This window comes from Phoca vitulina, unplaced genomic scaffold, assembly GCF_004348235.1.
Source record: "Phoca vitulina isolate PV1807 unplaced genomic scaffold, GSC_HSeal_1.0 scaffold15, whole genome shotgun sequence".
NCBI classification, from domain to species: Eukaryota; Metazoa; Chordata; class Mammalia; order Carnivora; family Phocidae; genus Phoca; species Phoca vitulina.
Genome location: NW_022589718.1, coordinates 5,100,576 through 5,117,042, shown reverse-complemented (window position 1 = coordinate 5,117,042; position 16,467 = coordinate 5,100,576). Strand labels below are relative to the sequence as shown.

The following is a 16,467-nucleotide window of genomic DNA, read 5'->3' as shown; positions in this document are numbered from 1 at the left end:
GGTTTTGTTGATTGTTTCCTTTGCTGTGTAAAAGCTTTTTATCTTGATGAAGTCCCAATAGTTCATTTTTGCCCTTGCTTCCCTTGCCTTTGGTGATGTTTCTAAGAAGAAGTTGCTGTGGCTCAGGTTGAGGAGGTTGCTGCCTGTGTTCTCCTTTAGGATTTTGATGGACTCCTGTCTCACATTGAGGTCTTTCAACCATTTGGAGTCTATTTTTGTGTGTGGTGTAAGGAAATGGTCCAGTTTCATTCTTCTGCATGTGGCTGTCCAATTTTCCTAACACCATTTGTTGAAGAGACTATCTTTTTTCCATAGGATTCCTTCCTGCTTTGTCAAAGATTAGTTGACCATAGAGTTGAGGGTCCTTTTCTGGGCTCTCTATTCTGTTCCATTGATCTTTGTGTCTGTTTTTGTGCCAGTACCATACTGTCTTGATGATTACAGCTTTGTAATAGAGCTGGAAGTCCAGAATTGTGATGCCGCCAGCTTTGCTTTTCTTTTTCAACATTCTTCTGGCTATTCGGGGTCTTTTCTGGTTCCATACAAATTTTAGGATTATTTGTTCCATTTCTTTGAAACAAGTGGATGGTATTTTGATGGGGATTGCATTGAATGTGTAGATTGCTCTAAGTAGCATTGACCTGTTCACAATATTTGTTCTTCCAATCCATGAGCATGGAACGTTTTTCCATTTCTTTGTGTCTTCCTCAATTTCTTTCATGAGTATTTTATAGTTTTCTGAGTACAGATCCTTTGCCTCTTTGGTTAGATTTATTCCTAGGTATCTTATGGTTTTGGGTGCAATTGTAAATGGGATCGACTCCTTAATTTCTCTTTCTTCTGTCTTGTTGTTGGTGTATAGGAATGCCACTGATATCTTTGAACAGCTTTCTAAATGTGAAATTGAAGCACCAGATTGAATGAGATATTCTATAATAATGTGATAATTTCTGTGATGATTAATTTTATGTGTCAGTTTGACTGGGCTATAAGATGTCTGTAGGTGGTAAAACATTTTTCCTAGGTATCTGAATAGAACAAAAAGGTAGAGGAAGGGTGAATTTACTCTCTGCTTGAGCTGAACATACCCTCTTTTCCTGCCTTTGGACATCAGTAATCCTTGTTCTTAAGGACTCAGATAAAGGGCTTACATCATCAGCACCTGATTCTCAGGTCTTCAGACTCATCAGACACTGATTATAACACCAGCTTCCCTGGTTCTCCAGCTTGCAGATGACTGATCATGGGACTTCTTGGCCCCCATAACCACATGAGACAATTCTAAAATAAATCTCATATGTATCTTAAGACACCTGGGTGGCTCAATTGGTTAAGTGTCTGCCTTTGGCTCAGGTCATGATCCCAGGGTCCTGGGATTGAGCCCCACATCAGGCTTCCTACTCAGTGGAGAGTCTGCTTCTCCCTCTCCCTCTGCCTGCAGCTCCTCCTGAATGTGCTCTCTCTTTCTATCAAATAAGTAAATAAATAAAATCTTATAATATCATACCTATACATCTTCCTCCCTTCCTCCCTCCCTCCCTTCCTTCCTTCCTTCCTTTAATTTCTTTCTTTTTCTCTGTGCAGAAGCTTATTAGTTTAATATAGTTTCACTTGTTTATTTTTGCTCTTGTTGACTTGCTTTTGGTGTCATAGCCATGACTGTTGTTATGAAGTTTTTCCTTATGCTAGAAGGCTACAATTTTAGGTCTTGCAATTAAGTATTTGTGGATATTCAGTTTTCCAAACACTATTTGTTGACACTACCTTTACAACAATGGGTATTCTTGGCTCTTTTTCCAAAGATTAGTTGATTGTATATGTGTGAGATGACTTCTGGGCTCTTTCTTCTGTATTGTTGGTTTATGTGTCTCTCTTTATGCCAGTACCATACTGTTCAATTACTGTAGCTTTTTTATGTTTTCAAATCAGGAAGCATGAGGCCTCCTGCTTTGTTTCTATTTCTCAAGATTGTTTTGGTTCCTAAAGCTCATTGGTTCCATATGAATTTTAGGATTGTTTTTTCTATTTTTGTAACAAAATAGCATTAGAATTGGATAGGAATTGTGTCGAATCTGTAGCTCACTTTGGGTAATATAGATATTTTAACAATATTAAATCTTAAAATCCATAAGCATGAAATGTCTTTCCATTTATTTTTGCCTTAACTTCTTTCAGCAATATTTTCTAGTTTAAGTGTACAAGTCTGTCACCTTATTGCTTAAACTTATTTCTAAGTATTTCATTCCTTTTGATGCTATTGTAAAAGAGATTTTTTTCTGAATTTCCTTTTTGATTGTTGATTGTATGTAAAAACACAACTGATTTTTGTATGTTGATTTTGTATCCTACAACTTTGCTGCATTTGGTTATTATTCTGCCAGATTTTTGTTTTTTGTTTTTGAATCTCTGGGGTTTTCTATATATAGGGTCATATTATCTGAAAACAGAAACAATTTTACTTCTTCCTTTTTGACTTTTATGCTTTCTATTTCTTTTTCTTGCCTAATTTCTCTTGCTAGGAATTGCAGTACAAGGTTGAATATAACTGGCAAGAATGGGCATCCTTATCTTATTTCTGATCTCAGAGGAAAAGCTTTCAGCTTTTCACTTATAGGTATGATATTAGGTACGGGCTTGTCATATATGGCCTTTATTATGTTGAGGTATGTTTTCTCTATACCCCCTTTGTTGAGTTTTTATAAAAAAATGGATGTTGAATTTTGTCAAGTGCTTTTTCTGCATCTATTGAGATGGTTATATGATTTTTATTATTCATTTTGTTAATGTGGTGTATGACATTGATTGATTTGTGGATGTTGAACATCCTTACATCCCTGGAATAAATTCCACTTGATCATAGTGTATGATCCTTTTAATGTACTGTTGAATTTTGTTTGATAATGTTTTGTTGAGGATTTTTGCATCTATATCAGGGATATTGATATTAATCTATATCAATATATATAGATATAAAAATTAATATAAATATAAATTAAATTTATTTATATTATAATTATAAATATATAATTTATTGCTAATTATATATATTATAATTTTTATATATATAAATTAATATAAATATAAATATGTCATAGCCATGACTGTTGTTATGAAGTTTTTCCTTATGCTAGAAGGCTACAATTTTAGGTCTTGCAATTAAGTATTTGTGGATATTCAGTTTTCCAAACACTATTTGTTGACACTACCTTTACAACAATGGGTATTCTTGGCTTTTCCAAAGATTAGTTGACTGTATATTGTATATATACGGTATATTGTATATATATAATTTTATTTTCTTGTGGTGTTCTCATCTGATTTTGTTATCAGGGTAATGTGGGCCTCATAAAATACATTTGGAAATGTTTCCTCCTCTTCTATTTTTTGGAAGAGTTTGAGAAATATGGGTTTTAATTGTTCTTTGAATGATTAGTAGAATTCAACAGAAAAGCCATCTGGTCCCAGGCCTTTGTTGGGAGGATATTATTGATTCAATCTCCTTAATAGTATTTGGTGCATTCAGATTTTCTATTTCTTCATGATTCAGTCTTGGAAGGTTGTAGCTTCTAGGAACTTACCCATTTCTTCTAGGTTGTTCAATTTGTTGGCATATAATTGTTAATGGTAGTCTCTTATGATCCTTTGTATTTCTGTGATACCAGTTTTAACTTCTCCTCTTTCATTTATGATTTTATTTATTTGAGTCATCTCTGTTTTTCTTGGTAAGTCTTGCTAAAGGTTTGTCTGATTATAAAATCTTTTCAAGGAACCAGCTCTTGCATTCATTGACCTTTTCTATTGCCTTTTTAGTCTCTACATCATTTTTTTCTACTCTGATCTTTATTATTTACTTCCTTCTACTAACTTTGGGCTTAATTTGTCCTTTATTTTCTTTATGTGCTAAGTTAGGTTGTTTACTTGATATTTTTCTTGTTTCTTGAGGTAGGCATTTATTGCTATGAACTTCCTTCTTACAACTGTTTTTGTGGCATCCATAAGTTTTGAAACATTTCATTTGTCTTAAAATATTTTTTTTATTTCACTTTTGGTTACTTTGGTGACTTGTTTGAGGTTCTTTTATACTCTAGATAAGTGTCCTACATTAGATATTCAGTCTGAAACTATTTTCTTCCAGTCTGAATTTTAGTTTTTTAAATCTTCTCAACAGGGTTTCTTACAAAGTGTATATTTTAAAATTTAATAAAGTCAAATCTATTTTTCCTCTTATGTGCTGTGGTTTTGGTGTTAAAGCTAAGAACTTTTTGACTAGTCCTATATCACAAGTATTTTCTGTTAAGTTTTTCTTCAAAAGTTTTGTAGTTTTACATTTTACACTTATCTCTTGGGTCAAATTTTATCTAATTTTATATAAGGTATGAGATATAAGTCCAGGATTCTTTTGTGTATGGATGCTTAATTGCTGTGGCACCATTTATTTAAAGGCTATAATTTTTCCATTCAATTGCTTTAGAAATTTTGTTAAAAACCAACTGGGCATATTCATGTAGATTTATTTCTAGGTTCTCTACTCCATTCAACTGTTCTAGTATCTATCCCCCAGCCAGTACTATACTGCTTTGATAACTATGGTTATATAGTAAGACAACATCAAGTACAGTGTTTACTTTACTCATCTTTCTCAAGATTGTTTTAACTATTCTAGATCCTTGGCATTTTCATGTACATTTTATACTTAGCTTGTCTATGTCTACAAAGCAGTTGCTGCAATTTTAATAAGAATTATATCAAACCTGCAGACAATTTACCTCTTTACTATGTTAAATGTTCCAACTCATGAACATGTCTTTCCATTTATTTGGTTTTCTTTGGTTTCTTTAATCAGTATTTTAAAATTTTCTGCATATAGAAGCCAAAGAGTATATTAGTTTTCCTAGAAATTATAAACTTCAATATCTATTTTCACACATTTGTGGTAGTAGAAATGCAATTAACTTTGTGTGTTGATCTCTTATTACTGCAACCTTTCTGAACTTGTTAGTTTGAAGAGATTTTGAGGAGAAAATATCAAAACTTAAGGGAAATAGAAAGAAGAAACCTTTGGGATAAAGAGGTTTGTGAAGAGCTCCTAATCATAACATCATAAACTCAACACATACAAAAATAACAATAAATTATATTTCATCCAAATTTAAAAGTTTTATTTTATGAAAGATCTCAATAGGAGGGTAAACACACACACACACACACACACACACACACACACACACACACAATCTTCCTCTACTTACTATCAGAAAGAGAAATTAAGAAAATAATTCCATTACAATGGTATCAATAGAATAAAAGACCCAGGAATACACTTAACCAAGGAAGTGAAAGACCTATACTCTGAAAACCATAAGACATTGATGAAAGAAATTGAAAAGAACACACAAAGAAAAATGAAAAGATACAGAAAAGATATATCCTTTGTTTCTTTTTTGCTCTCTTGCTTTCTTCCCCAGTAATTTGATAATTTCTTGTAGTGGTATGCTTTAAACCAACCCTGCAAGAAATATTACAGGTAACTTTTTCAGTGGAAAGGAGAGACCAAAGTGACAAAGACAAGAAAATCTCCAGAAATAATGACAAAACAAGAATGAAATGGCAATAAATACATATCTATCAATAGTTACTTTGAATGTTAAAAGACTACACTCTCCAATCAGAAGATATAGGGTGTCAGAATGGATAAAAAAACAAGACCCATCTATATGCTATCTACAAGAGATTCATTTTAGAACTCAAGACACCTAAAGATTGAAAGTAAGAGGATTGAGAAACATTTATCATGCAAATTGATGTCAGAAGAAAGCTGGAGTAACAATACTTATATCAGAAAAACTAGACTTTAAAACAAAGAATGTAACAAGAGACAAAGGAGGGCACTATATAATCATAAAAGTGACAATCCAACATAAAGATATAACAATTGTAAATATTTATGCCCCAACATGGGAGCACCCAAATATATAAAACAACTAAGAACAAACATAAAGGAACTCATTGAATATAATACAACAATAGTAGGGGACTTTAACACCCCACTTACATCAATGGACAGATTATCTAAGCAGAAAATAAACAAAGAAACAATGGCTTTAAATGACAAATTGGAAAAATGGACTTAACAGATATATTCAGAACATTAGATCCTAAAACAGAAGAATATACATTCTTTTCAAGTGAACATAGAACATTCTCCACAATACATCACATATTAGGTCATGAAACAGGTCTCAACAAATGCAAAAAGATTGGAGTCAAAGCATGCACCTTTTGTGACCACAATGCTATGAAACTAGAAGTCAACCACAAGAAAAAATTTGGGAAGACCACAAATACATGGAGGTTAAACAACATACTACTAAACAAGAAATAAAAAAAAATACATGGAAACAAATGAAAATGAAAACACCATAGTCCAAAACCTTTGAAATGCTGCAAAATGGTCCTAAGAGGGATAGCAATACAGGCCTACCTCAAGAAGCAAGAAAAATCTCAAACAACCTAGCCTTATACCTAAAGGAGCTAGCCTAAAGCCAGCAGAAGGAAGAAAATAATAATTAGAGCAGAATAAATGATAAAGAAACTAAAGAAAACAATAGAACAGTTCAGTGAAACTTGGAGCTGGTCTTTGGAAAAAATTAATAAAATTGATAAACCTCTTACCAGGCTTATCAAAAAGAAGAGGAGTGCCTGGGTGGCTCAGGCGGTTAAGCGTTCAACTCTTGGTTTCAGCTCAGGTCATGATCTCAGGAGCATGAGATCAAGACCTGCATTGGGCTCTGCACTCAGCGTGGAGTCTGCTTGGGACTCTTTCCCTCTCCTCTGTCCCTCCTCACCCTGTGTTCTCTCTCTCTCTCCAATAAGTAAATAAAATCTTTAAAAAAACAAAAGAAAGAAAAAAGAAAGGCCCCAAATATGTAAAATCACAAATGAGAGAAGAGAAATAATAACCAACACCACAGAAATACAATTATAAGAGAATATTTTTTTAAAGATTATTTAGTTATTTATTTTGGAGAGAGAGAGTGTATGAGTTGGGGGAGGGGTTAAGGGAGAGGGAGAGGATCTCAAGCATACTCCACCCTGAGCACAGAACCTGACAGGGTGCTCAATCTCACTACCCTGACATCATGACCTGAGCTAAAACCAAGAGTCAGACACTTAACTGACTGAGCCACCCAGGTACCCCCATTTATAAGAAAATATTATGAAAAAACTATATGCCAACAAATTGGACAACCTGGAGGAAATGGATAAATTCTGAGAAACATATAAACTACCAAAACTGAAACAGGAAGAGATAGAAAACTTGAACAGACCAATAACCAGCAAATAAATTGAGTTAGTAATCAAAAACCTCCCAACAAATAAAAGTCTAGGGCCAGAGAGCTTCACAGAGGAATTTTACCAAACATTTAAAGAAGAGTTAATGTCTATCATTCTCAAACAATTCCAAAAAAAAAAAGAAGAGAAAGGAAAACTTCCCACTTCATGTTATGAGGTCAGCATAATACCCTGATTCCTAAACCAGACACAGACTCCACTAAAAAAGAGAACTACATGCCCATACCCCTGATGAGAATGGATGCAAAAACAATACATTAAAAAAAATCATTCACCATTATCAAGTAGGATTTTTTCCTGGGCTGTGGGGGTGCTTTAATATTCACAAATCAATTAATGTGAAATACCACATTAATAAAAGAAAGGCTAAGAACCATATGATCCTCTCAATAGATACAGAAAAATCATTTGACAAAGTACAATATCCATTCATGATAAAAACCCTCAACAAAGTAAGTTTAGAGGGAACATATCTCAACATAATAAAGGTCTTCTATGAAAGACCCACTGTTAATATCATCCCTAATGGGAAAAAACTGAGAGATTTTCCTTTACAGTCAGGAACAAGACAAGAATGTCCTCTCTCATCACTGTTATTTAACATAGTACTGGAAGTCCTAGCCTCAGCAATCAGAAAACAAAAAGAAATAAAAGGCATCAAGGAAGTCAACAAGGAAGAAGAAAAACTTTCACTATTTCCAGATGACATGATACTATATGTAGAGAATCCTAAAGATTCCATCAAAAAATTGCTAGAACAGATAAACGAATTGCAAAATACAAAATCAACATACAGAAATCTGTTGCATTTCTATACACTAATAATGAAGAAGCAGAAAAAGAGAATAAAGAATTAGTCCCATTTACAATTGCACCAAAAACCATAAGATACCTAGGAACAAACGTAACCAAAGAGGTGAAAGACCTATGCTCTTAAAACTATAAAACACCAATGAAAGAAATTGAAGATGTCACAAAGGAATGGAAAAACATTCCTTGCTTATGGTTAGAATGACAAAAATGGACAAGGCAAGAAACAACAAATGTTGGAGAGGTTGTGGAGAAAGGGGAACCCTCTTACACTGTTGGTGGGAATGCAAGTTGGTACAGCCACTTTGGAAAACAGTGGGGAGGTGCCTCAAAAAATTAAAAATAGAGCTACCTTATGACCCAGCAATTGCACTCCTGGGTATTTACCCCAAAGACACAGATGTAGTGAAAAGAAGGGCCATATGCACCCCAATGTTCATAGCAGCAATGTCCGCAATAGCCAAACTGTGGAAAGAGCTGAGATGCCCTTCAACAGATGAGTGGATAAAGAAGATGTGGTCCATATATTCAATGGAATATTACTCAGCCATCAGAAAGGATGAATACCCAACTTTTGCATCAACATGGATGGGACTGGAGATTATGCTAAGTGAAAGAAGTCAAGCAGAGAAAGTCAATTATCATATGGTTTCACTTATTTGTGACACATAAGGAATAGCATGGAGGACACTAGGAAAAGGAAGGGAAAAATGAAGGGGGGGAAATCGGAGGGAGAGATGAACCATGAGAGACTATGGACTCTGAGAAACAAACTGAGGGTTTTAGAAGGGAGGGGCTTGGGGGAATGGGTTAGCCCAGTAATGGGTATTAAGGAGGGCATATACTGCATGGAGCACTGGGTGTTATACGAAAACAATGAATCGTAGATCACTACATCAAAAACTAATGATGTATTGTATGGTGACTAACATAACATAGTAAAATAAAATAAAAAAAATAAAAAAATAAAAACCATAAAAAAGAACAAGTATTATTAAAATGTCTATATTACCTAAAGCAACCTACACATTAAATGTAATCATTTCAAAATACCAACAGCATTTTTCACATAGCTAGAACAAACAATCCTGAAATTTGTATGGAACTACAAAAGACCCCGAATAGCCAAAGCAATCCTGAAAAAGAAAAACAAAACTGGAGGTATCACAATTCTGGACTTCAAGTTATATCACAAAGCTGTAGTCATCAAGAGGGTATGGTACTTGCACAAAAATAGACACATAGATCAATGAACAGAATAGAAAACCAGGAAATTAACTCCAACTATGTGGTCAGTTGATCTTCAACCAAGCAGGAAAGAACATCCAATGGGAAAAAGCCTCTTCAACAAATGGTTTTGGGAAAACAAGACAGCAACGTGCAAAAAAATGAAACTGGACTACTTTCTTATGCCACACACAAAAATAAATTCAAAATGGACTAAGGACCTAAATGTGAGACAGGAAACCATTAAAATCCTAGAGAAGAACACAGGCAGTAACTTCTCTGACATTGGCCATAGCAACATCTTTCTAGATATGTTTCCTGAGGCAAGGGAAACAAAAGCAAATATAAACTAAAGCGACTACATCAAAATAAAAACTTCTGCACAGTGAAAGAAACATTCAACAAAACTAAAAGGCAACCTATGGAATGGGAGAAGATATTTGCTAATGACATATCTGATAAAAGATTAGTATCCAAAATATATAAATTATACAACTCAATACCCCAAAAATGAAGAATCCAATTAGAAAATGAGCAGACGACATGAACAGACATTTTTCCAAAGAAGACATACAGATGGCCAAAAGACACATGAAAAGATGCTCAACATCAGAGATCATTAGGGAAATGCAAATCAAAACTGCAATGAGATATCACCTCACACCAGTCAGAATGGCAAAAATCAACAGCACAATAAACAATAGGTGTTTCTTTTGCAAGGATATGTAGAAAGTGGAGGAAGGATGTGGAGAAAGTGAACCCTCCTGCACTGCTGGTGGGTATGCGAACTGGTGCAGCCACTCTGGAAAACACTATGGAGATTCCTCAAAAAGGTAAAAATAGAAATACCTTATGATCTAGCAATTACATAATAGGTATTTACCCAAAGAATACAAAAATATGAATTCAAAGGAATTCATGCACCCTAATGTTATAGCAACCAAACTACGGAAACAGATCGTGTCCATTGACTGATGAATAGATAAAGAAGAAGAGGTCTATATATACATGGAATATCACTCAGCCATAAAAAAGAATGAAATCTTTTCATTAGTAACAACACGGATGGAGCTAAAGAGTATAATGCTAAGTGAAATAAGTCAATCTGTGGAAGAGAAATACCATATGATTTCACTCATATGTGGAATTTAAGAAGCAAAACAAATGAGCAGAGAGGAAAAAAGAGAGAGGCAAAACAAGAAAGAGACTCTTAACTATAGGTGATGGTTACCAGAATGCAGATGGGTGGGAGGATATGTGAAATAGGTGATGGAGATTAAGGAAGGCACTTGTGATAAGGACTGGGTATTGTGTGAAAGTGTTGAATCACTGTACTGTACACCTGAAACTAATGTTACACTGTATGTTAACTAACTGGGACTTAGTTTAAATAAAAGTTTAAATAAAAAAATGATAACTGAAGGTAATTTTCTGTAAAGTTATAGGTAAGGCCATACAAAAATAAAATAAAATTGGTGTCCCTCTCATCTCAGTGGCTTAGTCTTTTCAACCATTTAATCAACCTCCACATTAAATTATTCAACAAGCTGATTTTTCTTCCTAAATATCTCTCTGATATTTTTACTACTTTTATTTCTCTTCCCACTCTAATCCTGAGGTTGTAGACATTTTTGGCCTAAACTAAGTAAAATTCCCTTCAATGAACCTATTGTTTCTAGTCCTCATCATTTCAATCCCACCACCCCCAAACTATTATGTTGCCATTCTAACAAAAAAATCCATCATTTATTTGCACTAAAGCTCTTGGATGATATTAAATTATTTAAGAATAAAGTCCTAAAATTCACTAACATCAATACAAATCTATATGGCTCACATCTTAAATGTTACAGCCACCTGTAAGGTTCACTTGATATCTATAAAGAAAACAAAATTATCTTAGCTGTATTCCCAGAGAACTTTGAATATCCCTCTACTAAAAATTTTTTCATTTCTAGCTGTGGCATCTCTTGTACACGTTCAGTTTTCTGTTACTTTCTGAGGTACTGGGAGACAGGGATGTTGTCACACATATTTTGGTATCTGTCTGGTTTCGGGCTTATACTAAGCATGTAAAAAATAATTGTTGAATTAAATTTAAATGATGTGAATGCCTGTAAATTATGCCCAGCAAAAAATGAGCAGTCAATACCAACAGTGCAAATACAGGAATGAATTTAGATAATAAATATATATTTCCCCTTTTGGTTACTTGACTGAACAACAGAGATTTTTAGTGGAACCATGAACAATCTTTTAATATTTATCTATTAATACTTCAATAACATATATTAGACTTAAAAAGTTTGATCAGGTTATAGAAAATCAGGAAGAAAGTTTAAGAGCAACATAATTTTTGTATGTTAATCCCATCAATTTTCATATAATTTGGCAAAAAAGATAAAAATACTAACTTTAAGATACATAGAAATATTCAAATAAATTAAATAAATACAGTATACAACATGGATCACAACCAAACTAAATGATTAGCCTATAAATACTTCAATGAAATATGCAGAATTGGCTATTTTTAAGTTAAATTCCTTCTGTTATCATTTGTTTCCTGTACCAATATTTTCTTGATAAATAGACACTAAAATTAGATTTGGGAAAATCATTACAAAGGAATATATATATATTTAAAAGGCTAGCCTTTTCCATTTCTTTTTTTTTCTTCTTACAAATTGAGAAAACAATCATTTGATTTTGTGCAGAAATATTTTATGTAAGGAATATAAGCAGAAGTGTTCCACGGAAGGAGTACTCAAGAACTGTCTGGCAAAAAAGTCCTTGCAAACTGAAATTATGCAAGTCACAACTTGCATATTTACCCAGAAAATGAATGCTCTTTCCAAGTTATTCCCTTCTCATGTGTGACTGCCATACTGATGGGGAAAAAAGTTTACATTTAACCTTTTACTAGCCAGATTTTCCTAAGAAGCCAAGTTATACACAATGGAATAAATAAATTATGGGAAAATAAAGTTGTTCTTACAGGATCATTTCATAGTTGTTATTTCTTTCTCTTTCTTTCTTTCTTTTCTTCTTTCTTTCTTTCTTCCTTCCTTTCTTTCTTTCTTTCTTTCTTTCTTTCTTTCTTTCTTTCTTTCTTTCTTTCTTTCTTCCTTTCTCTCTCTCTCTCCCTCCCTCCCACCCTCTCTCTTTCCTTTCTTTTCTCCTTTCTTTTCTTTCTCTTCTTTCTTTCTTTCTTCTTTCTTTCTTTCTTTTTCTTTCTTTCTTTCTTCTTTCTCTCTCTCTCCCTCTCTCCCACCCTCTCTCTTTCTCTTTCTTTCCTTTCTTTTCTCCTTCCTTTCTTTTTCTTTCTTTCTTTCTTTCTTTCTTTCTTTCTTTCTTTCTTTCTTTCTTTCTTTCTTTCCTTCCTTCCTTCCTTCTTTTTCTTTCTTTCTTTCTTTCTTTTTCTTTCTTTCTTTCTTTCTTTCTTTCTTTCTTTCTTTCTTTCTTTCCTTTTCTTTCTTTCTTCTTCCTCTCTCTTTTTCTTTTTTTTTGGCCTGATACTTCAATTACAAAACCATACTGAGGCAGTAAAACACATACACACACCCATTCCATATTTAGCTTTTCATTTAGTTTCCTTAACCAAAGAGTTTTCTAAGAAACAAAGTTATCTACGATTGAAGAATTTAGATACCACTTTTTTTTTTACTCTTCATGTGTGTGCACGTATGTTTATTTGTTTTGACCTGAGACTTAAATTAGAAATCCAGCGGTAGATATGGTTTCCATTTTCTGTTTTCCTTCACTACTGTAGTTCAACCATTGTGCCAAAAAACTACGACGTGGACTATTAACATTGCCAAGCACTTCACCAGCAGATGGCCCATTTCCAGAGGAGAAAATGCACTTTATGACCCTTACATCATCCCTGAATGCGTTTCCAATGTCCGCATTTTGGAAAATAGAGCCCAAGCCCACGCAGACAGCAGCACAGGTTGGCGTGTGCCTCCTGCGCACAGCGGGCGGTGGGTGGGCGCCCGGGACTGTGACTGCGACTGCGACCGCGACTGCGACTGCTCCTGCGGGTCCGCAGAGGGGACGGGGTGGGCGGAGCAGCCGCGCCCCCTTCCCCCACCTCCGCGCCTCTGGCTCAGACCCCAGCCCCACCCGCCCAGAACGCAGGTCCCGCACGTGCGGCCGCCGTTCCGCAGCCAACAGACATCACCTTGGCAAGGCCGGCAGGCCCCGCAATGCTGTCTCTCCTGCTGATCCTCTCAGGCCTGGGCCGGCTGACCTCCGCGGGCCCTCGTGAGTGAAGGACCCTGCTCCATAGAGGGCCACCTGTCGCAGAGCCTCTGGGCGTGGCGGGCCCCAGAACCTTGCTCCAGAACCCCGGGTCTGGCTGGGGAGAGCCCAGCATCTTGTCAGAGCCCGCTTAGAGTCAGGATCCTCCTGGGCCTGCTGCTTGGAAGGCTTGGAGCAGGACTGGGACATTTGCCCCTCACTTGCCTGACCCCGCACTTGGAGAAGAGGGCGCGCATCTTCTGGGAGGTGGCACCTCTTCACCTACTGGGGCTGAGGTCAACAAGTCTCAAAGTCTCTGGATGGTAGTAGGGTCTCAACCCAAAGTGTATGGATGGTGGAGGGAGCCTCTTCCTGGAATGTACGAAGTCTGATTCTGTGGCGGGTGAGTGCCTGCCTCTGTGTGTGGGCCGTGTGTGTGTGTGTGTGTGTGGGGGGGGGGGGGGGGGGGGTGTTGGGGCTTGGAAGTTCAAAGAGTGATATGATGTGACAGGACACGCGAAGAATTAAGATGCCAGGCACTGGGGAAAGCTCACACATGTTTTCCTTACTGTAGATCCTGAAACATCGCTTCTACAAATTACAGTGCCACGGAAGATTGAGACAAATACCAGTGATGGTGAAGTTTCAGAAACACATGTAATTAAGAAATTATTTTTTTAATTTGTATTAATTAATTAATTATTTATTTATTTTTGTGACAGAGAGAGTGTATGCGAGTGGGGGGGGAGGGGCAGAGGCAGAGGAAGAGAATCTTAAGCAGGCTCCCCACTGAGGGCAGAGGTTGATGGGGTGGGGGGCTGCATCTCTGGACGGGAAATTATGATCTGAGCTGAAATCAAGAGTCAGATGCTTAACCAACTGAGCCACCCAGGCATCCTGTGGAAATCACTTTTTTAAAATGAGTGCTTTATTTTTATTGGACTACCTGACCCAAATCAATTCATGCATATCCCTTTGAATTTTTTTGTTCTAATTACTGTGTTAAAGAGTCATTTTGTCTCAATGAAAATAAGCGTTTTGATTTTTCTTTTCATTTCCCAATTAACATTATGCAACTTTTTAAAAACTGACTCAGAAAAAAGTACCCCAAATTCCTATCACACAAAATGATATAGATAATCTACTGGACTTTTTTCTAGAAAATATATCATTTAAATATTTATTCTATGTAAATGAGGTCACACTAATATTTACTTATAAGATGATTTTTAAAAAGACAATATATAATTTCTTCATGCCTATATTTGCATATATAGGCATATATGTCTGTTAATGTAATATATTTTATCTGATTAAAAAGTAAAGCATGTAAATTGGAAAATTAAATCTAGAGAGCACAAAGAGTTGTTAAGAAAGTGAATGTCGATCGGATTCTAAAGGTAGTAAATTTGAAAGAATGAATTTTTAGAGACATGCACACTCCTGCACATACATTTTTAATAATAACATATGAGTGTGCTAATTGGCTTTTAATTTATTTATAAGGTTAGAATTTATTTTATGGTCATAAATATAGCTTTGTCGTTATTTTTCATAACTGCATGATTATCTCATTATATGGATATAACATCATTGTCAAAATTAAAAATGTAGTTTTTTAAAAGATTTTATTTATTTATTATTTATTTAATTATTTATTTTATTATGTAATGTTAATCACCACACATTACATCATTAGTGTTTGATATAGTGTTCCATGATTCATTATTTATGTATAACACCCAGTGCTCCATTCAATACATGCCCTTTTTTTTTTTTTTAAAGATTTTATTTATTTATTTGAGAGAGAGGATGAGAGGAGAGAGAGAGCACATGAGAGGGGGGAGGGTCAGAGGGAGAAGCAGACTCCCCGCTGAGCAGGGAGCCCGATGCGGGACTCGATCCCGGGACTCCAGGATCATGACCTGAGCCGAAGGCAGTCGCCCAACCAACTGAGCCACCCAGGCGCCCAATACATGCCCTTTTTAATACCCATCACCAGGCTAACCCATCCCCCCAGCCCCCTCCCCTATAGAACCCTCAGTTTGTTTCTGAGAGTCCATAGTCTCTCATGGTTCATCTCCCGCTCCGATTTCCCCCCCTTCATTTTACCTTTCCTACATCTTCTTTTTTTTTTTTAACATATAACGTATTATTTGTTTCAGAGGTACAGATCTGTGATTCAACAGTCTTGCACAATCCACAGCGTTCACCATAGCACATACCCTCCCCAATGTCTATCACCCAGCCACCGCATCCCTCCCACCCCCCACCACTCCAGCAACCTTCAGTTTGTTTCCTGAGATTAAGTATTCCTCATATCAGTGAGATCATATGATACATGTCTTTCTCTGATTGACTTACTTTGCTCAGCATAATACCCTCCAGTTCCATCCATGTCGTTGCAAATGGCAAGATGTCATTCCTTTTGATGGCTGCATAATATTCCATTGTATATATATATATATATATACCACCTCTTCTTTATCCATTCATCTGTTGATGGACATCTTGGCTCTTTCCATTGTTTGGCTATTGTGGACATTGCTGCTATAAACATCGGACTGCATGTAACCCTTTGGACCACTACATTTGAACCTTTGGGGTACATGCCCAGTAGTGCAGTTGCTGGGTCGTAGGGTAGATCTATTTTCAACTTTTTGGGGAACCTTCATACTGTTTTCCAGAGTGGTTGCACCAGCTTGCATTCCCACCAACAGTGTAGGAGGGTTCCCCTTTCTCCGCATCCCCGCCAACATCTGTCATTTCCTGACTTGTTAATTTTAGCCATTCTGACTGGTGTGAGGTGGTATCTCATTGAGGTTTTGATTTGGA

General features: G+C 35.8%; 1 protein-coding gene across 1 annotated transcript in view; it reads left to right on the top strand.

Annotated features, from left to right (window-relative positions):
- Window positions 1–13,598: 13,598 nt before the first annotated feature.
- LOC116637752 (A disintegrin and metallopeptidase domain 3-like) overlaps window positions 13,599–16,467 on the top strand; it is a 145,093-nt gene continuing 142,224 nt past the window's right edge. Inside the window, 2 exon segments of the mRNA XM_032413245.1 lie at window positions 13,599–13,656; window positions 14,207–14,289. Of these exon segments, the coding sequence (XP_032269136.1) occupies window positions 13,599–13,656; window positions 14,207–14,289 (141 nt within the window).